This window comes from Falco peregrinus, chromosome 4, assembly GCF_023634155.1.
Source record: "Falco peregrinus isolate bFalPer1 chromosome 4, bFalPer1.pri, whole genome shotgun sequence".
Taxonomy (NCBI): domain Eukaryota; kingdom Metazoa; phylum Chordata; class Aves; order Falconiformes; family Falconidae; genus Falco; species Falco peregrinus.
In genome coordinates this window covers 96,039,443-96,067,146 of record NC_073724.1, presented here as the reverse complement: position 1 = coordinate 96,067,146, position 27,704 = coordinate 96,039,443, and the positions used below count along the sequence as shown (strand labels likewise).

Sequence of the window (27,704 nt, the reverse complement as noted above, 5' to 3'; positions counted from 1 at the left end):
TTGGAAAAACATCATGGAGTTTTGTGATTTTTCTAGCTAAAAAAATTGGTTTTGTGTAAACTATAGAAGTTACGTTAATTAAGGCTTTTGATATTTGTTTCTGTTCAGGCACAGTAGTGCTTTGTTTTCTTTTAGCCATTATAATGTGATTTTTACGTGTGTGTCTCACCATCTTGATAAACCCAGCAGTCACTGTTTCTGTTTCAAGCACAGTCAGAGGAACCTTCACTCTGATACAGTATTTATATGTTGCTATACCACTTCTAAACAATATTTGCTCTTTAATTGTTGCAGAAGACTTTTACTTTTTTTTGTCTTCTGGCAAACAGGTTTATATTTTGGCTTGTAGTTTTTAACTGTAATAAATATTGCATAAGTAAAAATTTGCAAATTTTTTCCATTTCAAGTTTTCTTTTACTTACTTTTTTTTTAATGTTACAAGTAGTCTGTTCTTCATATTATCTTAGGGAAATGCTTTATACTTTTTAAATATACATTTTTTTCTCAATTCTCCAAACACAATCATAATTCCACACTGTGAAAATAATTGGTTTTCCTTCTTAAAATACGTTATGTAAAACCAACCAGGACTAATTCTGGAAATTACAGATCATCAATTCCTTGCCTTTTTTATGCAGTTTCCCAGTATTATTACAAAGACTATGGGTTCTCTGACAACTTTCCAGTTCTGTGACCCACCTCTTTTTCCAAACAACTTTTTTGCCTTCCCTCATGCCTGCAGGCCTGTTCTCTTCATTAGCATATTCAAACTTAATCTCTTCCATCTGTAGGATGCCTTTATGGTCATGTGTACTGCTGCTCTCCACTGTTTGTATTTGCTGTGGCTGTAGGTGTCATACAGCAAACTGCATTTGTACGTGAAGGGGACCAGGTATCACAGCTGTGGAGCTGCTGTCACCCATGCTGACTGCCCATAGGGTGGAAAAAGACTTGCTGTTTAGGAGAGCTGGTATTCATAAGTAAAAGAAAAACTGCTTCCCATATACTTCATCAGAGCTGTGGCTGTGGGAGTTAACATAAATCTCTTGAAAAGTTGTCTTTTAAAAGTCCAAGCTATAGAGATGTGAAAAGGCAGGGAGGACTTGGTGGTGCAGGCTGGCTGGATATTCTTTTAAATTGTTTTGGTGGCAGAGCGCTACACAGTTTCTCCTCTAAGAGGGTAATAGATTGGCCTACCTGAAATACTTCAGTCCATCTCAATAATCTTTGTCCCCAAATACATGGGAGGTGTGTGTGGGGTATGGTAACAAAGAGTATTATATAGAATTCTGGGCAGTTCTGAGTTTCAGAGCAACCTGACCTTGGGAGACTTCAAAGCTGTTTGCTCTGATTTATCAAAGTCCACCTTGGCCACCTGGGGTAACGCCACACCACTTTGCCTTTCCATCCCATGCTGGCCTTCAACAAGGTAAAACACTGCTTGAAGTAGGAGAATGTACACAGTGAGCTGCGAAGCAGACACCAGTGATGACAGTGGCAATGAAACAGAATTTGTAATCCTTCAATAACTGTAGTAAAATAGGGCTTGTTCCATTAAAACGTGTATATTCTGTGTCTGTATTAACTACATGAAATACTGCACATCCAAAATTTGGGATTAAGTGTGCAACACCACTCCAAATAAAGCTTTTCACTGTTAGTAACCTTGTAATATCACTATTTTCATACCAGCCCTCATTAAGGTAAGGATGAGAAAGCTTTCTATTGTATTATATTACAGATTGTAAGGAAATTATCTTGACAGTTAAGCTCATGGCGCAGACTAATTTGGGTCATGTTTTAAGATGCATTTTAAATAACTGCTCAGTTCAAGTGATACAGATTTATTTATTTATTTTATGTGTGCAGAAGTAGCATATAAATGATGCTGTGGACTTTTAGTTCTTAAAAAAAATTAAATCATTCCAATATGCTTAATATGCACTTTTTCATTCAAACAAGCCTGATTCAAAATGTCACTTGACTGGTATAAGATATGGGGGAAGGGGAAATTACATGTAATCTAGTTGGGTGTGGAAATATGAATTATTAATAATATAAGTTATAAAGAAAATTAAAGCTTACTGAACTATTGTACTTGCTACAGAAACAAATTACAAAAATTACTTGATTTAGTCAAGTCACTTCTAGGAAAAATGGATTGTAGCAGAGATGTGAACGATTTGCAGACCTGCTGTCATCTAGGACTCGCTTGTGCCTACTACAGTGTTAGAAAGTGTAGTTCTACTTGATTTACAGCCATCATTTAGAACTACCTAACAGCCACCTAAATTCCTGAAAAATCTTAAAGCCTGAATAACATCCACAGGATTAGAATATAAGTATTTCTGAAAGGCTGTAATCTAGAGGCTAGACAATGTAATACTGATTCAGTCCATAGCTCTGGACTTTTAAAGGAAGTTAAATTCTTAGTTTTAGTCTGAAGCTAATGGTCACAGTCTTCTACTTACTAGCATTTTTATTCTAATTCAAAGATGTAATAATATAACTTTTTTAGGAAAATCCCACAAATTTATCTGTTTATAATGCAAGTGATGAAACTCAACCATTCAAAACTTTCTGTATATATAGCCATCAGCTTTTCAGGCATCTGCTTTTTTGCTAACAATAGGGTAGGAGAATATCTTGCCTTTTTATTAAAGACATTGCACAAAGAGTCAAGGGTAAATCTGAGAGTAACTGGTTAAGAATCAGAAACCTTTTCTTTAGGGTTCAGATACCATCTTCCATCATCTGGAAGTATTTGATAATGTTGTGGGATAGACTCCTGTAGAAAAATCTGGGAAGAAACTTCAGTTGTGTTTTAAAAAGCCATATAATTTGTGATTAGGAATAAGGTTTGTGTTCTATTATTTCGAAATTTTTATTTTGCACCATCGTTAGGTATTTCAGACTTCCATCCCTGCTGAACTTGTAACATTTTTGGGGGTCCCAAAAATAGACCTTATCCTCTGACAATTTCATCACTTGTTTATTTAACAGTTCATTAAAATAATGACTTTAAAATCTATATTACTTTCAGCTGAGAATATACAGTATACCTCAGATTAATGAAATTAATGGATTATCAGATTAAACATAGAACAAATTAAAAATGTAATTTTTTTAGTCTTTTAATATTTCTTGATTTCATTAAAAGTTTTTAATTCTTACATAATTGTATCATTCTTATCAACCTAACAGTCTTCTTTTCTTTTTTTTTTTTTATTGTGGAGATAAATGCCATTTCAGAGAACTCGTGTTTAAGAGTTTTCATTAATATCTTTACTCCTGTTCCATCGTGACTTACTCTTAGATGGAATTAGAAAGAGAAAGTTTTTTGCCTTTCAAAAAAAAATAATGATAAAAAGCCTTTAGGATTACCTTTGATACCATCAGTTTAAAATATAAACTTGGAGCGCACTAGGAGTCTTTAAGCTTTGTCTTTTAAACCATGGGGCACTTTTCTGTCCATTTTTGCATTTATATCACATAAGGGTCAAGGGGATTTAGCAATCCCAATAAATTTATTTGGTGCTCAGTGTAGGAGGAGAAATGATGGACTGATACTTTAGGCTAACATGACATCTGTAAGCAATAACTATATCACAGTACAAAACCGAAGTAGGCTATTTTATACAGCAGAAAATAATTGGTGCTCAAGATAGCAAGATATTTCTGTCTCATAGCATGCAGGCCAGGCCATTAATGCTGCATCTTCCGTGGGAGCTCAGAGTCACTGCCTCGCCTTTACACGAGATGCCCTGAATTGCTCTCAGTGAGGAAGCAACTCCCACTGAACTCCTGAAGTTGCCTCCTGGCTGGTTGTATATAAGTAAAATGCCTGTTCTGCAAGGCAGAAATTAAAGTAGGGCTTTCACGCAGACCTAAGACGCATGTCAGGAAAATGTCACTCAAAATGCAAAAAATTTCTAAGTGGCTAGAAGGTAAGCTGCTGCGTCCACCTCCCTTGGTGCTGTGCCCTCCAGAACTGATCCAGGTGTCATGACAGAAGTTAGTAAAGTTAGACAAGAACTTGTACAAGCATAAAAAAAAGTGGTTCAATGGACTAAAAAAATTAAAAGGTCCGTTCTACATTAGCATATTTCAGCATTTCCTCTGGAAATGGCTACCAGTGTGTACTGCCCAGGGACATGGTGGAATCATCATCCCTGGAAGTGTTCAAAAAACATGTAGATGTGGTGCTTAAATGTGGTGGACTTGGCAGTCCTGGGTTAATGGTTGGACTTGATGATCTTTTCCTGCCTAAGGCAATACAGAAAACAGTGGCTGAAGTAACACCTAGAAAAATCCAGCAAAGATGTATCCCACACTCATGAGTTGAAAAATTTTCTCTATTTTTTTAATCTGCCTTTTGACCATGCATCTCCAAGGTTCTGCAGATAGATTGAAAATGACTGTTTTAAAGCAGTGGTTCCCTGGTTACGGTCTGCAAGGACATGATCTGCAGCATCATTTTCATTGTATGGTGTGTTCAATCATGAATTTGATAATAAGGATGCATCCACAAACCTTGTGGGTATTTTATAGTGATGCAAAAGGTTTTTTAAATGTTGCCTTAAAATATGACTTTGCCAGAATATGCCACAGCATACTGATAAAACTGATGTGGAAGATGTTTGTGTTGATAAGGCCTAGAAGTTGTCTGGAAGTGGAGCTGCTTTGTTTCTTTAGAACCAAAGCTGAATACCAGATGATTATATATGTGTATATTTTGACTTGAGTATAAACTAACAATGGCTTATATCATTCTACAGACCTTTAATATTGCTCTCGAATGTAAAAAGGCAATGTAACGCAAAGATGGCTGTGGTAGTTAATGGCTTGTATTAGCTGGAAGCTATAAAATCGTCCTAGTACTCTGTTAGTGCTGGAATAATAATTTACCAAGACAATTACCACATGGTGGATTTTTTTTTCTGCTCTAATTCAGTGTTATTAATAATGAATAAAATTGCAATTTTCTCAGGTTGCTAGGGGCAGTGGGGAATTATTTCAATGAATATTTCAGCACATTAGTTTAATCATAGTTCTACAAAATTCAAGTGGGCAATATTTTATACTTCTAAGTTCAGTCTGCTAAGGGACCATAGTCATTAAATTGCAAACTATTTGCACTGAGGTCCATTCTATGATTTACAAGCCTTGTTAAAAACACTGTAAAAGAAAGCAAGCTGTGCCATTAATACTTGTAATTTGATGCTGCATTTGTTAATGGGCTTAGGGTGATTAATGTTTTTAGCAGCAGGCAGAACATTTTGAGACAGGCAGTGCTGAGGTTTATAATGTATAAATGCATGTAAAGAAACATTAGAATATTGTATGTTTTAGTAATATATGTTTCCCAACATTGTATTCCTGAAATAGAAAAGCAGCAGTGCAATTATACTATAATGTATGTAAATACAGTTTAAGCTGTGGTAGGTGCTGATGTGTGTGTTCTTTATTTCACAGCCAACTTCATGACTTCTGGCGCTTGGATTACTGGGAAGATGATTTGCGCCGGCGGAGGCGATTTGTTCGCAATGCTTTTGGGTCTACTCATTCTGATGCTCTCCTGAAAGCTGCTGTGGAATATGGTCAGTACTAACTCCTGAATAAAAATGTAGCTTATGATATTTTCTTGCTGTCTATGAATCCCTGAGAATCATATCCCTTCTTTTCGAAGGACAGTGCTGACAATTCCTATGACAACATATTCTTAGAAAAGGAATTCTTTCAGTTCTTGCACTTTAATGAACCAGAAGACTTGAGCTTGTGGGCCGTTAAATTCTCTGATCCCCAAGGGATTCACATTACACCTCTGTAGCATTCCCAGATGCTAATTTTGAGACACTGGTAAAAGCAACTGAACTAGTCTCTCCAGAGTGACAGAATGAAACTGTTGGGCCATCAAACTAATGTGTCGTAATAGTTTCTTTGGAGACCTTTTGTGAATAAGGAATTAACTGTTCTTAAACAATATCAGAAGTTTTATCCTGGCATGCATAATCTCAGCCAAAAGTATTTTTCTCTGCAAATCATGAAATACTTAAGAACTTGTTTAAAATTCTTTTTAAGGATGCTTGTGATTTGAATAATGAACTGCTTCCATCTAGGAACTTAAGGATTAATCAATGTTTGATTTTCATGGAGAGGTAGCTGGAGTATAAAAGAGGAAGGAGGAACATGCTTATACATTCCCTTATATCATCTGAAAGTTTCACATGTTTAATGATGTCAGTACAGCAGGCTGAACCTGAGTACTCCAGAAGTTTAAAGCAAATTTATTTCTCAGGTTTAAGCTGGGGTACCTCTCTAACATATCAAAGACAGGAATTTTTTAAAGAATATTAAGATGCATTTGGGTCCTTTTTTTTTTTTTTAAATCTGTAGTACCAGGGTAAAAAAAATATCCTGCAATTCTTTAGCATGTAGGAGTAAAAACTTGAAATATTTATACACAAAGCAAGTTGAACCTTTCAGCTGATGTGTAGCCAAAGGCTAAAGTTGCCAGAAGTTCTGAATATGATAGATACAAAGCTAAGTCTGTGTGACCTATGCATTTCACCAGCTTTGCAGGTTGTTAAGGCAAATAGCTTGGATTCAAACAAGGTTAGACATATAAATTAATATCTGTGTGTGCAGTTGTACTAGCTAGTGCAATTTAATAATTATTTAAACATGAAGACTATCATGTGTAGGACTTCAGGTCATAAACTGTTCATAAACTGAATTAAGGAAGACATTTCCCCCAGTAGTACATAGTATTGCATATTTGACAAAGGATTATTTTCTCCACATTCTTCCAAAACATCAAAATAGAGATCTTATGAGAGGCAGATGCAAAACTGTGCTAATTGCTGTGTTGCTTTTGTAAGGCAAATAGTTATCAAAACCATGGGGTTTATGTGTTATACAGCTGTAAGAACCCTTAAAAATATTCGTATTGATTAATATTTTTAATTTTGGATATTAAACTAGCATTAAAACAGGAAGAAATCTAATGTATAAACTATTAAGTTTTAAGCCTTAATATTACCCTGGGTTGGTTTTTTTTTTTAAAAAAGGAGCTTTCCATTTACTTAGATGGACTTTGTTTCATGCCTTTATAGCAGGAATGTTGTATCTTTGTGATAAAATTGTACTTGGAGGGTGCTAAAAATGGTTTGGTTTTTTTTTATATGAGAACTGTAATAAAAGTTGCACAAACAGTTTCAGCATGTTGCAGAGATTGCCTCTACTTATGTAGTTTCGGTGTTCTAGTATTTTAGTGCAGGTGACAGCTGCCTGGTAGTAGAGCTAGCTTGTAAGACAAAGCTGCAACCAAAAGAAATAGAAAAACTGAAGTAGTTATAGTTTCATATTGGATTTTTTTTCTATATAATTTCATGCTACTCACCTGTTAGTACATTCAACATACAGGAAAATTAAAGCTCAGGTGTGTTTAGAGGTGGTACGCATTAAACAGTGGTTGCATAAAAGTTACAACAGACTGAAGTTGTCATACTTGAAGAATTAAATAATTCTAACTTTTCACAGATATATTAAAATCAACATATGGAATTTTAAACCAGTATGCTTTAAGGTTATAATTCATGGATTCTATCTAGACATACTTACTTTTCAGAGGCTTAAGCCTTTGGATTTTAATATTGAAACTTTTAGCTGACCTTTCTCTGTAAGAAAACATCCTTAACACTGATGTTATTTTTATGCCTCTTGGTGTTACTAATGAGTTGAATAATTTATGAGGTTGTCATGTGAAAAGGATTTGGTGCAGTTTGATGTACTTTTAGCCTCTGGTGTTGGAATGTGATTAATAAAGAGCTGGAGGCAGATTTTTTTCCATAGGGCTTAACTTTCGTTGTAGGGTTTTTTATTAGCTTTATTTTGATAATTTTGTTTGGAACAGTTTGATAGTAAAATGCCCCTAGCTTCCAAAACTAAGCATGATATCACACTACAGAAAGAATTTAAAGCATTTTAAAGGAGTCATACTGCATAGTTTTCCAGTAACAGATTTCTACCTGACCTCAGATACTTTGTGAGAAATAAACTACTCAAAAAGCAAAATTTGTTGAGCTTTTGCTATATTAATAGCATTTTTTCATCTTGACTGATACCTCTAGTACAAGTAAAGCTATTTCGAGCATCAGTAAGATAGTGGAAACATCTTACAAGTTTTTGTTATCTACATTGACTGTCAGTTATCATTTAGGATTTTGTGCATAAATATTGCAATAGAGGAATGTTTAGTCAAAGCCTAAGTCAGCAAGCTCCTCAGTGTCTACGATCAAAGGCATCAACTTAAATAGGTCTGATCAGGCATTGCAGAAGAGGGCAGGCAGTTTCAGCTGAGCAAAAATCACAGAGCAAAGATGACAAAATTAATCAGTCATTTCTTTGGCAGTAAATAATAAGATATGCTGAGGATTGCAGATAAGAGAATTTCCACATTCCTTGGAGATGTGCCTGCTTAACACCTGATTTATCTAAGCTTGTGCAGCCATCAAGATATGACCTTGATAAATAAAAAACTGCTCTACAGCTACTCTACTATTAAATCGGAGTTGATGTTGAATGTATGGATACAGTAGTTATATAATACTTGCAGTCATCAAGGAATAGAATAGTCTTGAAAATGATGTCTGTGATGTATATGTTTGTTTTAGAGAAGTAACAACAAATGTTAAATTCTACCTTGAAGAGGTAAAAAAACCCAAAAGCGTCAATTTCAGGTAAATGACTTCTTCCTGTAGGAAGCATTATGTATTATCTACTACAAAATTTCTGCTGCCAGACAAGTGGGTGAAGCTTCTATTTAACTACAGTTTGTTAGTCAGCCATTGTATGCATGTTCAGATGTCTATTTTTGATAAAATATAATATGCATACATACATGTATGTGTGTGCATATACATATACATTTATATATACGTTGTTTTTTTTTCAAAGTACCTGACAGGTAAAAAATATTGTGGTAAGAAATTATAACCTATTTCTATGACTATATACAACTGTGTGACAAATAAAAGCTTCTTCCTGTGGCTGTATCTTATGGCTGTCCTTCGAGACTGTAGGTATGTCAGAGTCATAGCAGCATTTACAGGAGATGGACTGGAGAACTTTTCCCTGTGGATTAGTCTCCTCCATGTCTGTAATTTGTTAAAATGACTTTCATATATAGATTTAAAATTCAAGCATAATTAGTTCAGCATTGTATCTGCTGGGCCCTTTTGTTTTAGTTAAATTCTTACTTGACTAGATATATAGGCTAATTTCTCCCTTTTGTGAGGCTGAAGGGATACTACTTATTGTAGTATCGAAGTGCAAGCTATAATGGGATTTTGAACTACCTGGAAATTTTTAGTAACATTTTAATTTTATAGTGTCTGTGAGCTTTAAATAGTTCTTATTTTAAGTTTAGATGGAGTTTCAGTGTAATTGATTAAATTGCGGACTGAAAAAAAAGGAAGAAAAAAAATACTGTAGAAAAGATGATAAACTCTATTTCTCTTCCCCAAATTTTACTACCAATAAATGCATGAAATATGCAGATATGACCCTATCCAAAGTGATTCTGTACATGTGGTGAGAGAACTGTCGCTTCCAGTTAATCACCTTACCAGTTTACAGTCACTGAAGATTAGTATAGATTAGACACTACTGTACCACCCTGCCAGTGAGACAGAATACTGCTCCACAACGGTCATCTTAAGAGCAAAATAAATAATTTACTAAAGCTTTGGTCCTTCAGTCTTTAAAGACTGTTGTCCACAAACCATATGCACATAGAAGAGGTCCAAGACAGGCCACATTTTCTAGTTTGCACTGGAAGAAATGGACATGAATAACTCAGTGCCCATGTTCTAAACATATATATGCAAGATTTCTAGTGTCTGTGCTCAAGAATATTTGGCCTGTTAAGCCAACTATCATGACAGATCCTGAATGCTCAGAATGAAAAAGAACAAAAGAAAAAAAAAAAAGCCTTTATAATGTAACATAATACATTCAGGTCTTGAAACAAAGCTACAGATATGTCTTATATTTGCAATATGGCAATTGCTTATGAACTTGCATATTTTAAGTTACTCATTCCACTGTGCATGTGGACATCTAATTAGCAACCTGGTTTCAAGAGCAGTTCTAGCTGAAGCAGACTGTATGTCTCCTTTTGGGACTTGACCTTAGTGCTCTAAGTTTCAGCAAATGCTCTGTGTGCTCATCATCAGAAATACACTTTCATTATACAAAAAGAATTTAAAAAATCATGTTTTGAAATCTGAAATGTTCAAATCTGAAATCTACTTTCATGAAAGCAACTGGTTTTTGATAGACTTTCAAAGAATCGCAGAGAGGATTCCTTCAGGTTGCTGAAGGACTTACATTCCCAGAACATTTAGTTTCAAGCAAGTACTACCTTAAAAGAAAGGTTGCAGGGTTCTCTGCTGTGAAACTGAGAGTCTGAAATGCATGAGAACCCCTATTCAAACCAGGAAATGTCTTCAGAACAGGGATTGTGGGTGTTCCATGAACCCTAAAGGAAGATTCAATTTTTGAGGGTCCTTAGTGTTACAAAAGTCTGTCAAGATGAACTTTCAGTAAGTCTAACTAGCTCTAGAGCAAACCCTCCGTGCTGAGAAGTCCAGACCATTTGATTCCCACAGCTCCTGACTTCCATCTCCTGAACTGCTGGGCTCCCAGCCTTCTGCAGTAAGTGTTAGAACAAGACAGAGAGAGGGCACTCCAGAAAAACTAGTAAGAAGCTAGTTTCATCTGGCATGCACCAAATGTTGTTCCAGAAAGTCATCTGTGTTTTACAAACAAACTTAGCTTGACATTTGCAAGTGATAAGGTATTTGAAGAAATGAAAATGTCCCCTGAACTGGCAATGCTCAATTTCACCATCTCTGTTCAGAAGCTTTGCTGTAAAATCAAATGCCTTCTTCTAGGAAGTCGGAATGCTCACCTAAAAACTAGTCTTTATTTCCAGACATCCTTCATTTTGGGTTCTACACTTTGATGTATTAGGTTATTGACACTAATGACATTGCTAACAACCTAAAGGTGTCTTTTTTTGATGAAAAGACCACCACTGTTTACAGTAAATTCAAGATTGTCTGTCAAAGTTGCTGCGTAAATTGTGTATATATCTCTAAAAACATTAATTTACTTTTTCTTAGCTTCATAAAGTCCTCTGACTTCATCATCTTCACCCTGTCTTTTGTCTGTGCTTACTGACAATGTCTACCATACTTCCAGAACAGTTTCAACAACACTGATTTCAGAACCGTCTTTAAGAAAGCGGTACTTTTTTAGTAACTGGTGCAAAACTGAAAGCAAATTGAAAACAACTGATACTGGATCATCACTTACCAGAGTTTTACTAGCAGGCCCACTAGGTGCATACAAACCAGTTACTTTTCTAGATGTATCTGCAGTGACAGCATTCTATGTGTACCGTATGAGATTAAAGACCAAATTACGCTTTCAGTTTTGTCTATGAAATATTTCTTTCTATACTACATCTATATGAACAGCTTTGCTGTCAGGGTTGAGTTTGTAGATCTTTTTCTAGGCTTCTTTTATATTTACTTTTACTCCTAAACTAATACAGATATTCTTTAGATATTCTTTGTTTAGCTCAGGGAGGAGGAGGCTCAAGGGAGCCATATAGTTGTGTGTAAATACCTGTTGGGAGAAAATGAGGAAGGTGGTGTCACACTTTTCTCAGCGGTGCCCAGTGACAGGGCAAGGCACAACAGGCACAAACTGAAATACGGAACATTCTATTTAAACATACGTAAAAACATTTTTTTTCCTCTAATGATGGTCAAACAATGGAACAGGTTGTCCAGAGAAGTTGTGTGGTCTCCATCCTTGGAAATACTGAACATCCAACTTGCCAAGGTCCTGGGCAGCCTGCTTTAACTCACCCTGCTTTGGGCAGGGTGTTGGACTGGGCAATATCCAGAAGTGCCTTCCAGCCTCAAAGGTTCTGTGATTCTTACAACGGAGCCAGAGCTTGAAGCAGACAGTTGCCAGAACGTAGTCTTCAGCAATATTTTTAAACCCCTAGATTACTTATATCTTGATGTTCAAAACTGATCTTTCTATGTAATTTCTCATGGACTTAAAAAAAAACCAAAGCAGAAACATTTGATTGATACTAGAAATGCAATCCACATCAACAAGTTACTTTAAACTTCATAAAACATTTTTAAGAAATGCAGATTTACATATCACAGAATTACAGAAGGTTTGAGGTTGGAAGTGACCTGCTCAAGCAAGGCAACCTAGATCAGGTTGCCCAGGACCATCTCCAAACAGCTTTTGAATATCTCCAAGAAAGGAGACTCCACAGCCTGCCTGAGCAACCTATGCCAGTGGTCGGTCACCATTAGAGTCAAAAAGTGTTTCCTAATGTTCAGAGGGAACCACCTCTGTTTCAGCTTTTGCCCATTGCTGCTTCTGTCACTAAAATGAGCCTGGCTCCTTCCTCTTTGCACCCTCCCTTCAGGTACTTATGCACATTGATAAGATCCCCCTGAGCCTTCTCTTCTCCAGGCTGAACAGTCCCAGCTCTCAGCCTTTCCTCTTAGGAGAGATGCTTCAGTCCCTTCATTATCTTTGTGGCTCTTTGCTGGACTCTCTGCAATATGTGCATCTCTCTCTTGTACTGGGCAGCCCAGAACTGGACACAGCACTCCAAGTATGGCTTCACCAGTGCTGCGTAGAGGGGAAGGATCACCTCCCTCAACCTGCTGGCAATGCTTTACCTAAGGCAGCCCAGGATACCATTAACCTTTGTAGCAGGGGCACATTGCTGGCTCATGTTCAGCTTGGTGTCCACCAGGACTCCCAGGTTCTCTTTTGCAAAGCTACTCTCCAGCTGGGTGCCCCCCTGGCATGTATTGCTGCCTGGGGCTGTTCCTCCCCAGGTGCAAGAGTTTGCACTTCTTGGACTTCATGAGGTTCATGTCAGCCCATTTCTCCAGCCAGCTTGAGGTCCTTCTGGATGGCAGCACGACCCTCTGGCATATCAGCTGTTCCTCCCAGTTTCAGGTCGTGTGCAGACATGCTAAGGGAACACTGCCCCATCATCCAGATCATTAATGAATATGTTGAGCAGGTATGGATCATCATAAAACACTTATAATTTGCTCATGGACAGTATAAGATTTATTATAACTGAAACTGAGTTTGTTGTAACTACATGAGCCGCAAAAATGTTTTTGATACTTTTTTTTTACATAGTTAATGCCCTATCCTGAAAATTGGTAACACATACAGTATCATAAAATACATTGCTCTGGGGAAATGCAGGTGATGAACCTTATCTAAGATAACTTTCCAAACTAATATTTATTTAAGTGATGTCTTAAGTATGAATATAGAAGAGAAACTAAAGAACAAAAGCCCTTGACTAAGAAGAAACCCTGTTCCCTCACCCCATTTATACATACTTAACTTTAGTCTATAAGTACACACAAGTTGACAGTTAATTGTGAGTAGTTTTAAGAAACAGCATCCACTTTATGGACAGAAAACCCATGTATGTTACTTGATATTCAGTGGTGAGCATTTTAAGAATATGTATGCAGTCATTAAATTAATCCATAACAATGCTTCCATGTGTCAAGTAAGTCCACTTTGTTCTTTAGTCTAAATGTGATCATCCTGCCATGTGAGACAAGTGTGTAAACCATTCTGCTTCACTTGGAGCACCTAAAATAATACTCCTATTACACAAATTCCTTTCAGTATAGGAACTTCCACATTGATTGTGAAATCTCCAATGTACCCTGAGTGAGTTTGCATCCAAATTGTGTGCCTGAAGGAGTCATGAAAATCTGTGGATTTTTTTAAGCTTAGCAATTCAAGATTTGCATCTACAGCCTTATAATTGTAGCCCAACAGTGCCATCCACTGCTTCTCCAAATAAACTTCCAAATATTTCATCCTCCTAGGGTTTTAGGGAAAATATGACATAATTGTGTCCTCAATATTTTACATGGTAACTATCAAATACAGGTGAAAATTAAATTGTTTTAAGAAAGTCCATGAATAAGAGCTTACATTAGGTATTACTAGAAGGATCAGCAAAGCAAAATCCTAATTGTGAGAATAATTAAATCTAAAATACTAGATTTAATTTGGGCTTGTTTTTAGTACTTCTTAGGTCACTCCAATCATAAATATTTTCTGATTAAATATATCTACTATTATGAAGATCCTCATTCTTATAACCCACTGTAATGTAGTGAAAGACACCTTCAAGGTGTAAACTGTAATGGAATTTCCTTAGGTAGAGTACTGAACACTATTGTGCTGAATTGTATTGAACTTCTGCTGTCTGACTAGGTGATGGAGATGAGTTGCAATTGCATCCTAACAGTCCTTTGCAGTCTCTAAATACCTGTTCCCATTTTTTTTCTAATGATTTCCTCACATCTGAAGGTCAGAATCTCTACCTTGACTCTAATTCAAGCTTTTCACACAGCCAAATAGGATACAAAAACTTTTCGTTTCCCCTCAAAACCTCTGTGTTGGGTTTCAAATGCCTTTCCTCTGAGATTGTCATGTTATGTGACATGACCTGGATTTTAGCTGGTGTTTACAGGTCTGAGCTAATAGTTTTTACTGCAGAACTTTCTGACTTCTTACCGGCAGTTACAACTACTTCTGTTTCTCTCTGCTTCATCTGAAAGCATATGACTCTGGAATGCTCTTGAAGTAATCAAACTGGTCTGCAAGACCATTCCTAAGACCTAAAAATCACAACCATCGCCAGTGTTAGAAGTCTAGCTGCATTTTTCCCCCTTCAACCATTAATGGTTTCATGTGAAAAGAATACATGATATCTGTCGGTTCTGCCAAATGAAAGTTATTAATTTACCAAAACCAGTAATTTACTGTGAGGCAAAATGTTTTTAAACCCATGTGAAGGGTGTATTTGTTCTATTAATTCAGTTCTATTGCTAATTGACACAGAAATAGAAGTTATTGACCCATGTATATTCAGTGCATCTCATACAAACATTTTGGAAAAGCATTCTGTCAGTGAAAGTCTAATAATACTCCTTCAGGACATCTTTCACAGCTGGTTGAATGTAGCTTTTAGGATTCAGGTTTTACCATGTGCTTTTCTTGCCTCCTATTTTCTGTGATTTAAGACTCCATATTAAGGAGTAACAGCACTTTAAATCTTCTTTGGCTATAGTTAAAAGCACAAGATATTCCAGTTTTAGATTTTCTCCACACTTCTTATTCTTGATGTCTTCTTGACTGCAGGACTTCATTCTCCACTTTTTATAGGAGCAACTGGAAATATGTATCATTTATTAAGGGGGAAAGGTGTTTAATAACACAAAAAAAAAAGAGTAAAGAAGTCAAAGCTGGACCAAACGGGTGTAAAAATGCAAGGTGAAGATCCATGTCTGCCTGTACGGAGGAAGGTGTTTTCTGAAGGCCTGGCTAGGACAGCCTGCCAAGTGCATGGCTGGAATGCAGGGCCGTTATTTCAGCAGTGCTGCAAGCATTGCAGCCTACAATTAGGAGATCATAGTATAGATTTTAAAAGACTTTACACTCCCACTCTTTCTGACAGCCAGTAGGAGGCATGACAGGCTTTCAGGAAATGGGCTCAGGTTTCTGAGAGCCCCTGAGCTACATGCAAGGTAAAGATGGGTTAAGTGGACAGAGGCAGTGTGCAGGTATCTCTTCAATATAGGTGATTCCTTGTCTTTCACAAAGCAAATGGAATCGCTATGTATAGATTACAAAAACAAAGGAATTAGTTTTCAGAGACAATGTGTATTTTAATATACCTATTTTTACTCGTCTGTTTACATTGCACTACTTTACATATATCACAGAAAATCTATTTCTATTAGATCACATTGAAATTATCGTATAGGTTTTATGTAAATACCAAGATTTGTACACAAGAAACAAAGACTCATGTATATGTGCACTGGCTGTTCCATATTCCTACAAGTACAGTGAGTTCTTCAATACCACTTATGTGTTACTTGTTTTATAGTTTTATAGCTTTGAAACATGCACAAAAAGTACCAGTGCATGAAACAAACTGGAAGATTTTATGAGTTTCAGCATTATGCAAGGTACAGGCAGGGATGCAGAAACACCTAGTGAAAGCACTGTATTCAAAACCAAATATATTTTAAGGGAAAGTTCTCAAATATACCACTAACCAGTGTGACAAGGAAGACAACTTGTTAAGAATTCTATCAGCCAGCATTTTATGCATGTTTCCAGTTAGATATTTAATTTGGGGTTTCATATCATGTATGCTACATCATGACATGACTTTTTTCTTATCGTTATTATATGCCTAAAGAATATATCTCCCAGTATATTTTTGTAAAGCCCTGAACATTGTCTACAAGCTCAACTTGAGGATTTTATTGGCAGTTCTTTCACTATATAGCACAAGTCATTCAATGCCATGCCCTTAAAAAAGCTGATCATGTTGTCTAAATAGCATCTCAGCTCCAGTCTGAATGGAAAATAGTGTTGCTAGGACTTGCAAATTTAACATAAATGTAGAAATTTTGCAAGTATTCCTGCAGTTGCACAGAAGGTTTGCACTTTCTTGCAACCTTTGCAAAGCAGAATGAAAGACACACAGACCCCACATGGCAGCTTAACAGAAAGTGAAAGAAAATACTGCTTTCCTTTTTTCTTTACTGCTGACTGCTGCTAAGATTTCTGTGAGTTAGCTCTCCTTAATACACACAGGCTTTCTACCTGGGACAGTGATTGCCGTTCACCTATTTTAGAGACAAAATAATGAAAATCTTGTCAATTATCTCATTGAGCTGTTTTAATAATAGACCCTTAGAATCTGCTTTATCTCAATGACATCTTGTGTACTGCTACTGTTTCGCTTTTCTTTGCTAGACTGCATGAAACAAAGATGGTTTATGACTGCAGATATTTTTGTAAAAAAAACCAAACAAACAAAACCAAACAAGACTAAAACTCTGTCACAAAACAAGCAAATAGCAAAGCTTGGATTTTAATTTGATAGATAATTGCTATCTAGATAATTTTGATAGAAACTTGCTATTTATAGATAATTTCTGTCTTGAAGGAGCTTATGCATTTACAGCAGCCTGGCCCAACAGAAGTGCTGTCTGTTGCTTCTAGAACATAGTCCCGTAGTAGCACTAAGAGTTAAACACAAATATCCCAACAAATGTCAGGGACACACTGCTGCTTCACAAATGTATATATCCTGTGGGTGCTGCCCTTTGTCTGGTGTTGCTATAGGCATTGATCTATGCAGAAATAGAAACAGTTCCTCCCACCAGTTACTGTTGCTGCTGAAGTGAAAATTATGTACGCCAGTTCTAAAGATGTGGTGATCTATGTGAAGATGAAATGAAATTTGCACAGAAAAGAAAGCAAACAGGGCAGCACACTGAACCAGTTGGAATTGCACAATAAAATACAATATAATGGAGACTAAATCTAGATATTCTAATGACATTATTATATTGACACTTTTATTATTTATATATATAACACGGACAATCCTTTTAAGAAACAGTTAAAGGAGACATTGTATCATGCATAGGAGATTTTGCCTGTGTAAAGACTGCATAAGATGTTCCTTCTGTTTATCTCAAAAGAGCAGAATGTCATTTGCAAAGATTACTATTCTAGAAAGCAAAAATCATTTCAGACGTATTGGCAAACGGGTCTCTCGAAGCACTGATCACAAGCTGTTGAGGCTTTCTTCTATAAATAAGTAGTCTCAATAGAGACTGAAATAGTTACCTAACTACTGAAATTACAATAGCTATTATAAAATAATTTTAAACTTACTTCCTACACCTTCATTCCCTGCACTAGAGAATGACTTTTTAGCTGTCCTATTATGTCTCTGTAAGGGGCTGTTTCTGAAGAGCTGGCCTTGTTTGGATCTGATAGCAAAAGTTTGTGTGGTGAGGGGCAAAACTGCCTTCTAGCAAAGACATAATTGCCCGTGCTTTGGCCACAGAGAGGCCGAATTCAAACTTAGAAGACAGACCACAATGCTACAGATATATCTTTCTTTTTAAAAATATTGGGCTTTGGATCAGTCTCATGGTTTGGAGGCTCTAATTTTTAAATGTCAGGTAAGGGTTAGAAATACTGGTGTGGAATAGCCCAGTACAGGAGGTGAGATCACATTTCTCACATGCCACTGCATTACCACTGGGCTGCTAGCGTATACCAAGTGTTTGTATTCCCAAAGAGCATTTCATTTCTTCCCGAGGCTTTATCATTATTAGCCTTTTCAATTATAATTTTTTTGTCAGCCGGAAGCAAAACTGAGGGTAGCATATGTGGGCACAGGTCCTCAGTATGGGGTGTGCCTCTTTAGATTCCAACAACTTTGATCCTGTCTTTAGGCTCTGCAAGCAGATAGAGTCAGAACATGGCTTTTCCTGAAGAATGTGTGCTTGGGTTAGGTATTTCAAACTCAGAACTAATCTAAAACTTTCCAGACATAATCCAGACCTGAATGTTAAGACATGACCTATTTTTCACTTATGTGTTATCGTAAGAAGATTTTATCAGATGCTATTTCAAAAGCATAGAATGCCTCATTTAGCAGATTTGTTTCATGATTTCATTACCCTGGCATACATATTTAAATTCAATCACCTTTTGTTTCTTACCTTATTAATTACATTTTGCTATTGAAATAGTTTGATTACCCTCTTCAGTGGCCTGTCTCAAGAAACCTTTGCTTACACGTGAATATTTTGAATTAAGAATAAATGTAATTCCTTTTTGCTGTCAAAACCAAATTGTGAAAATGCATTGCATGGCTTAGAAAATCAGTACACTCTATTAGCAGACCTGTCAATATAAAAAGTGCATTCCATTTCCACCTCTTGCTCTAATAACCTTTTCTATGTTACTCAGAGGCAGTTCACATAATCAGAGTATATTGTCAGCTTACTGGAGTTGGGGAAGCATGAAATGAAAATCGCGTTAATATTGATCCAATTCTCTTACTTGCAAGTGTCCTTGATGTCCTTTCCACTGAGCAATAACTGGTGGTGTGATGTAGTTATTTTCCTCTCAGCTATTACTGTACTTCTGTAAAATGGCTGGAAACACAGTTAGGAAAATTTTACTGCTCCTAATTATTTTTCTTGTGTATTATCTTTGCCTGTTTAAGTGCACAGCATATCAGAGAATTTGGTTTCTTTCTGCAATTTATCAACTACAGTATACACTGAGGGGCTGCATTTCAAACTGACAGGGATTTGTAAAGGTCATCAGTCATGAAATATGAATCCATTCTTGTGTGTACGAGTTACAGTGGCAAGCTACATCTTAATCCAAGTATAAACATTTGACTGTTTTAAGTTCCTGTGAGAAGGTTGTCTTCTGGTTCCAGTCAGAATGAAGACTGCTCTTCAGGAGCCTGAAATGCCTCGTAACATTTGCTGGACTGGCCATGTCTGACTCTGTCACCCACCCGCTGGCTCTTTAGAGCTGATGCTGAATCAGTGCAGGATCCTTTCTCGTAGGCTCACAACATCTGAAATCTCAAATAAATATAATGATAATACTGACAACTTCTAAAAATTAATTTTGTAACCACTCTGAGTCTCAGGTTTCCTATCTGTAAACTAAAAAAATAATGAATGTTCAACATGCTAACTTTATTTTTATGTACAACCTTTTATTTTAACGTACAACACTTTGACTTTAACTACAAGTATTTATTGTTTAAAAAGCCCTCACATGTTCATTTTGGCCTTGCCCATATTCTTAGTCTCCTTATTGGCACGGTTTATGTCAGTCTAATTTTTACAACGTTAAACATCTGAGAATTTTAAAGAGGAAAATGTACACAACAATAAAGTATTTATTTACAAATTACATAAAGAAGACTGGTCAGATATTAGGTATAAAAATTGGAGAAAAATGCATGGAATGTCTATGATTAAATTTTCAGGTATTTATCTATTATGGAAAACAAAAATGTGATTTGGTTTTACTTTTGGTGGAAGTAACTTCCAATACAAATGTATACAATTTTTAATTTCTATGCGATTGCCATGGTTTTTCTCCCTCATTTCTTCAAAGATCCTTAATAATGAAAATATGATTTAGATTTCTCTGGCTTCTATTAGATCTATTAAAACCAGCCTTCCTTTAATAACAGTTGCTTCTCTGATTCTCTGGGAAAACTGAATTATATGCCAGTCAAAGCTGCCAGTTCCAGAAACACATTGCAATTTAAATAACAACCCTGGCAGACACAGGTGGGAATAGTTCATCATGATATGCCAGCACTGGTCTGCTACTGAAAGCCAGAAAGCCAGTCTCTTCAGCAGGTCCAGGGGTACCTGATTCATGTTTCCCACCGAGTGAACTCAGTCCTAGGAGGGCTGGCTTTGTAGCCCAGTGGAAAGGTATTAGGCTGGGGTGGAGTGGTCGCCATGTCCATGGTTTAATCTTACGGAGTTTTGTAGAGGTCAGTTTACAGTCTCCCAAGCAGCTGCTCTCCATAACTGTGACTGCTGTGAGGGTCCCGGTCCTAATCAAGTTAGTAAAGATTAGCAATGAAAGCAGGGGTTTAAACTGGTAGTCTATATAAAGCAGGAAGATTATCTAGCAAAACCTTTTTCTAAGCATTTTCAACTACTAATGATGTTGAAAGAATGAAAAAGGTAGATAACAACGTTGCATTTTAATGCTGTGCACACATAAGCTTGGTTCTTCCTGGAAAAGTTGGTTTGTACAATAAACAAAAAATCTCACCCAAGAAAAAGCTTAGTTCTTTTGAACTGTATTAACAACTTATATTTTAGCTGTGATATAATTTCATGTTTCACATCATGACCTATCAGGTAGCCTCTTGTGAGAAACTATTTCTGAATTCCTTTATTTAATAAAATATTTAAAACTACTGTATGCGATTAAAATTCTGCAACAAAAGCAGCGTTCAACAGAGCAGTACATACCAGTGATCTGTAAGGAGAAAAAAGCAACATTACCCTTAAAAGCTTCTGAGGAAAGCTAAGCTTCACAAAAACTGTACTTTAGCTGCTATAAAAGAGAGTTTTTAATTAAATGCAGCATTTTACTGTAAAGAGAACAGACTTTACTTATGTCAAAATGTTCCTTTAGAAGCCACATAAAACTGTAAAAGACAATATAAGAAAAAGGTTTCTTATAGAAAAGAAGAACACCATCCCATGAAGCAGATTTCCAGATGTTTGGAAACATTAGAATTTCCTGTCAGTATATTTAGGTAACATTAAAATGAGGTTAACTTTCCATTCTGCCATCTCTCTTCAAAGATCAAAGAGCACTCACTGCATAAATTGCCTTATCGGTAATTCGTTGAAGTAAACTATGGAAACAACTTTATAAGAAGCAGTAGTCTCCTTTTGTTGGTTACAGCATTACCAAGCAAACTTTTCTTAAAATTAACCATATTTAAACTTCACTTTAAACTAAATACAGAGAGAAAAAAAATTAAAACGCTGTATTTGAACATATAATAAATGAATAGAAGAGAGAACATATATCATAGTAATTAGTGTAAAGTCTAATAAAATAAGTGTACATAAACATAAATACAATAAAAAATATGTTGTGTTTGTACTGCTAATTTTAAAATTTTATTTAGGGACAATTTTTGTGGGTCGGGGCACTTAAAGTGCCTTTGAAATTTAGATTGCATGCCTAGAACCTGTTGGGACCTACAGAACCCAACAGGGTATTTATTGATTTAATTGAAAATAGAGAGGCAAAAACTCCAATGTTGCAATAACAGTAACCCCCCAATTGTTTAAATATTGCCGGTATTAAATACTTCTAGAGCTGTAGCTGCAAAATAACATGAGATTCTCCTGTTCTTTGGAAATTATTAGGGGTTTGTGGGGGTTTGGTATGGGCTTTTTTTGTCTGCTTAATTTCTGTTTAAGGAAAAGTAATACTACTGGAAGACTGAATAGTAAATCCTTGGCAGTACTGTACAAGTTTACTGTGCAGCTCATATAACCTTTCAGACATATAAAAAACACAGGTATTGTAGAGGAGTGGTCGTTGGTTTCTTTAATTTTTTTTAAGAGGAGCTCTTTTCAGTTGTCCTGAAGCTACTGTAGGAATCTATTTATTAATGTGCACATATAAAAAAATTATCAAGGTTATAACAGCTTAAACAAAAGATGGATTTTTTTAAAAATAGTTTATCTAGTCTTATACATACATTCCTTGAAACATCTTTAAGACAGAGCCTTCAAGTTTCAAGAAATTAAGGCACCAACTTCAGCTGGACTGCTGTGTGAGCTGGGTGACTTACAACTTTTAACTTCTTTGCAAAATGTAGTTTTAGGAAATACTTGGCTGCTTATTTCAAGGCTTCTTTCCAAATATCAGTCTAGAAAAATATCCCTTAAGAAGGAGTTTGTTAAGGACAAGAACTGATAGCATCTCCCAGTTCCAGTTCTGTGCACCCCAATGTCAAAATGTTGCTTTCTTGAAATTTTATCTGGTTTCCTTTTAATTGTTGCCTATCTTAGTGAATTTGAAACATTTTCTAATTACACTTAGGAACGGATATTAATACAATTCCTTATTGTGTCTTTAAAATACAGTCTCCCTGTGTCCTAAAAAAAGTTTTAAATGACATATCTGGAAATAGATTTCATTTCATAGTAATTTTGCTGGGGCTTTAAAAAAATAATTTGAGGTTTGAGTTTTTTTCAAACGCACTGAAATATCAAGTATTCATTTATTCGTCTCTCCTTTCTATATCATTGTTAACAATACTCGACATAGTTTTATGTCATATAATTTTTTATTCAGTTTGTTGTCTCATTTTAAAGAGACAAGTTCGTTTTCTTTTTACTCATTTGAGGAGGTTCTCTTATTTTAAAACCTTTTTGAAGTTCTCTTGAAATATAAAAATGGAACATCTGTGACGTGACAGATCTGTTTTGAACATATTTCACATTTCAGGATCCAAGGAGATCTGGTGGTCTGTGGTATTCGCTTGTTAATTTCTTGATGAATGGGTAGAAAGGCCACGAAGTGCACTCAGTGCAGCACGTCCTCTGAAGATAGATGATCTCAAATAAATTCTATTCCCAATCAGTTTTTGATTTGTTAGGTGTTAAACCATTTCTTTGTAAGGACAGTGTTTACAAGCCTTGTAATGAGACAGCCCTGTGAGACCTTACTCTTCTTGCTGTAATTTTGATAAATGGAACTCTAATTCATAAAGGATATAGTGATTGAAGGGCAACTCCAGGTCTCGTACACTTTCATTTAGATAAATGTTTGGTACAGTACAGCAAAACTGAGGTGCGCTCAACAAAGTGATAAATTTAAACAACAGCCAAACCAGAACTTTTTTCCATCGAAACAAAGAGGCGCCATTTACTATATTTCTTTTAGATAAATGTATGTTTAATACTATAAAACAGTATGGCTTTTAGAAACATTTGTCTTGTTGCTAAGCTCCAAATTTGCCAAACTTATTTAATGCTTTCTACTCTACCATGTTTCTTACATCGGTGTCTGGCAATATTTCTGCAATCTGGTAACTGGAACCCTCATCACAAGGGGTTTAAAATACACTAAATTTTAGGTTCTTCTGATGCACTTTGATTGTTAGTAATAATTTCAGACCTGGAACTTTTTTTCTTGTAATTTTAAAAATGTGTCTTCATGCATAAATAATTTTAAAGGATTGTCACTGATCTAACCAGTTAGTACAGAAATGGTTGACTGATTATTCCAAATTAGTACTTTTGAAGTAATTTATTTGAAGATTATCACGTTTTATAAAAACTCAGAAACTTTTGTAACACTCACTAGAACTACCAAAAACGAAGAGAACAATATTTTCATGCTTCCTTCCTCCATCATGTTAGATCATCTCAGGCTGAATCTCCTTCAACTTCAAATGCTTCACAGCAGGAGCTATTATTTGTGTCAAGTGATGCTAAACTCCCTTGCAGTAAACACAAGTGTAACAAGATCCTGATCTAGTGATTAAATACTCAGGACAATTCTGAATTGGTAAAACTGAAGATCTGTTACAACACATAACTCCTTTGTGTTTTTCTAAACTTTTACAATTCCTACTCCTTTTTGTGACTTAGGAAAAAAAAAAAAAAAATAAAAACAAACACACAAACCAAACAAAAAAAACCCAAACCCTGGACATAATACTGAAAACTTTCCCACCCGTTAGTTACTTGATTCAATTTTAAATTGGGTAAATAATTACAGTTATTTGCACTAAGTAGTAACCTATGCAAGTGAGGTGATGATCACAGCCTAATAACTGAGCACAGCAAAATACAGTGTATTTTATATATAAATATATATATATATATTTTGACATTGGTGTTGTCTAATCGCTATTAGTATCAGTATGGTCCTAATGGAAAAAGCAACAAACAGGAAGACTAGAGCTGCTGTCCTTAATTTTGGGCTTGGTGAAAAAAATGCAGGGGTTTTGTTTGTTTGTTTGTCTTTACCTGCTCTGTAGTTTCGGAAATAGCAATTGGGATAATAGCAATAGTATAAAAAAGGTTAATTTTAGGCAATGTAAAACATGAGATTGTCTCAGCCTGTGGTAGAGTCCAGTATCAAGTGGCATGCTAACAGTGATCTTCAGAGTAAACACACTCACAGAAAAATATGCCTCCAGCACTTTTATTTATATGGTGTGACTCTCCTGTGCACAAACTAATTAAAAGGCTCATATAAGAGTAGGAGATAAAATCCTAACACCTTCCCTACTGTTTGTAATAACAAAACTACCTGGCAGAAGTTCCATTCCATGCATCTATCTTCACTAACCTGTCTGCTTACTATATTCCTCTTAGTTCTCCTTGTATTCATGTGAGGCTGTGAGTCTTACTGGGCTTTACCTCATCATTTTACATCTGCCATAATAGTATTCATCATGTTGTACGTTCAGGCAGTGTGGGCAGCAAGTTGCCCATGAGCCAGCAGTGTGCCCTGGTGGCCAGGAAGGCCGGTGGGACCCTGGGGTGCATCAGGAGGAGCGTGGCCAGCAGGTGGAGGAAGGTTCTCCTGCTCCTCTGCTCTGCCCTGGTGAGGCCACATCTGGAGTGCTGTGTCCAGTACTGGGCTCCCCAGTTCAAGAGGGACAGGGAACTACTGGAGAGGGCCCAGTGGAGGGCTGCAAAGATGATGAGGGAACTGGAACATCTCCCTGATGAGGAAAGGCTGAGAGAGCTGGGCCTGTGTAGCCTGGAGAACACTGAGAGGGGACCTTATCAATGTCTGCAAATACCTTAAGGGCAAGTGTCAGGAGGATGTGGCCAGGCTCTTTTCAGTAGTGCCAAATGACAGGACAAGAGGCAACAGGCACAAACTGTAACATATGTGTTCCTTCTGAATATGAGAAAGAACTTTACTGTCAGGGTGACAGAGCACTGGAAGAGGCTGCCCAGAGAGGCTGTGAAGTCTCCTTCTCTGGAGACATTCAAAACCTGCCTGGATGTGACTCTTTGTAACCTGCTCTAGGAGAACCTACTTTAGCAGGGGGTTGGACCAGATGGTCTTCAGAGGTCCCTTCCAATTCTGACCATTCTGTGATGACAAACAAAATCCACACATACCTGATTTTGCTCAGATTTCACCCATCATTCTGTAGGTTACTAGGAAGAAAATTTCCAAATTATCCTATAGAAAGGAGAGATTGCATTTGAGTTTTATTTCTCTGGCAGAACCAGAGGTACCCAGATCCTGTATGGTCCAAGGTGAAGATGCAGAGTTTTCTGTTTAGAAAAAAAATAGAAAGCTTTCTTGCCTAAGGCTACTATGAGTCTGTAGTACTGAAAATAGAACTGATGACCTCTCCCCAGCTAAGAAACAAATACCATGGCAATGTCAAAACAGTAACATTAAAGTTATTTATGATATGAAAGCTACTTATGATTCTATCATTTGACCACACTATGATTAATATTTTACATCATGCAAATTAACCCTGGCAAGCATTGGTTGGACCTTCTCAAAGTGTAAGAAGGGGTTATCTCCTGCTGTAAGGAACCATCAGTCTGAATAGAAAAAGTTGGTTGTAGGCAAGAAGGAGGGTGAGACTTACCTGTGAAGCCCTTTGAGGTAATTGGCACATGTCTATATACCAACATTTTTATTGTGCACCTTAGAAACACACACAGAGATGCACACCAAAATTCCCTTACTGTGCTTGTCTTTTTTCAGTCTTTTCTGAATCTCTGCATAGGCTACCTTGTTGTTACTGTATATTGAGATAACCTATATCCTATTCACCACCCTGTCCCCCCCAATCTCTAAAACAAAAATCATGACAGATTTTGAATTCCTAAAAACAGCTTCTTTATTTAGAGTAGGTGGTTTGAGCTCTCAAAGGTCAATCAGAGTCAGGACACCAAAAACGCTAGAGAAACTCCTTGCTGAATTTCTTGCAGGTATAAAATTAATGGAACAAATTGAACATAAAGTAAATGGCAATTATTAAAAGCAGGAGAGTCTTTGTGAAAAAATTCGTATTTTATTCAAGATATATTTTGAAAGATAGAATAAGGCTGCTTATTTTGTAAATTTTGATAAAGTTTTAGAAAATGTTCTTTCCCTTTATCAATAAAAAAGATCTATACTGTATTTTTTTACTACTTGACTAGTTGTTTTATATTTAAAAAATTATTCACCTAAATTCACAGCATTTCCAACTTTTTTTAGGCACCGAAGAGGATGTAGTGAAGTCAAAGAAGACTTTCCGAAGTCAAGCTGTGGTAAATCAGAATGCAGAAACAGAGCTTATGCTGGAAGGAGATGATGATGCTGTTAGCCTGCTCCAAGAGAAAGAGATTGACAACCTTGCAGGTAATTATACTTTTCATCACAACTAAGATATGAGCCAAAAGGCTCTTTTAAACTTGTTAGTTCATAACCTTTGTGGTTGGTGTCTTAATATTGACAGCTAAGCATACAATTACAGTGCGAATAGATTCTTTGTGTTCTAGATTTAATATGATGCCCTACTTCTGTGAACTACAGGAATTTGATTGCAAAGCATGTGCCTATTGCACAGTCTTTCAGCAGAGATGCAATAAATAGCAATACCTCAAAGTACTTTTATTGCTGCCTGTGATGACTTGTTGAAAATTCTGTAAAATCACTGTGGAGTGTCTCTATTTATTATTATTATTATTGTTGTTGTTGTTGTTGTTAAAATGGAAAAGAGTACTAATTCCACAACTCAGGGTTTTGCGAGTCAGCATGCGGTTGTGTGCCATGACCTGATCCCAAGTGCCACACAGCTTGTGGAGAGACACGTGTGCTCCTGCTGGCACCCACTTCTCTCAGTGATGGAGTTAGGGGGGATCTGCAGTATCTCAACCCATCTGTCACAGCCAGGGAAAAAGTTGCCTGTTGTAAACAAGGGAATGAGACTGTAACCCAGCTGTGAACTTTGTTAGTTAGCATACGAGCTGGGAATGAATCCTCTGTGAATATGTACCTGAGAGCTTTTGTAGACCTTTCTCCCTGGCTGAAGGTATGCAGTGAGGTCTCACTTTTATCCACCTTCTAGCAGGTTCTGTTACAGCTCTGTCTTGAGCCAATACTACCTTTCCTGGGAAAGTAGTCTGGAAAGAAAGGCATGTTGAAAGTTGAAAATGCAC

At 36.4% G+C, this 27,704-nt stretch overlaps 1 protein-coding gene across 3 annotated transcripts in view; it reads left to right on the top strand.

Moving 5' to 3' along the window:
- Window positions 1–27,704, top strand: part of NBEA (neurobeachin) — a 509,659-nt gene that overhangs the window by 314,290 nt on the left and 167,665 nt on the right. For all 3 annotated transcript variants that reach the window (XM_027792046.2, XM_055802616.1, XM_005241160.4), the window contains exons 39-40: window positions 5,476–5,600; window positions 26,761–26,904. In XM_027792046.2, coding sequence (XP_027647847.2) covers window positions 5,476–5,600; window positions 26,761–26,904 — 269 coding nt within the window. The remainder of the gene's footprint in view (window positions 1–5,475; window positions 5,601–26,760; window positions 26,905–27,704) is intronic.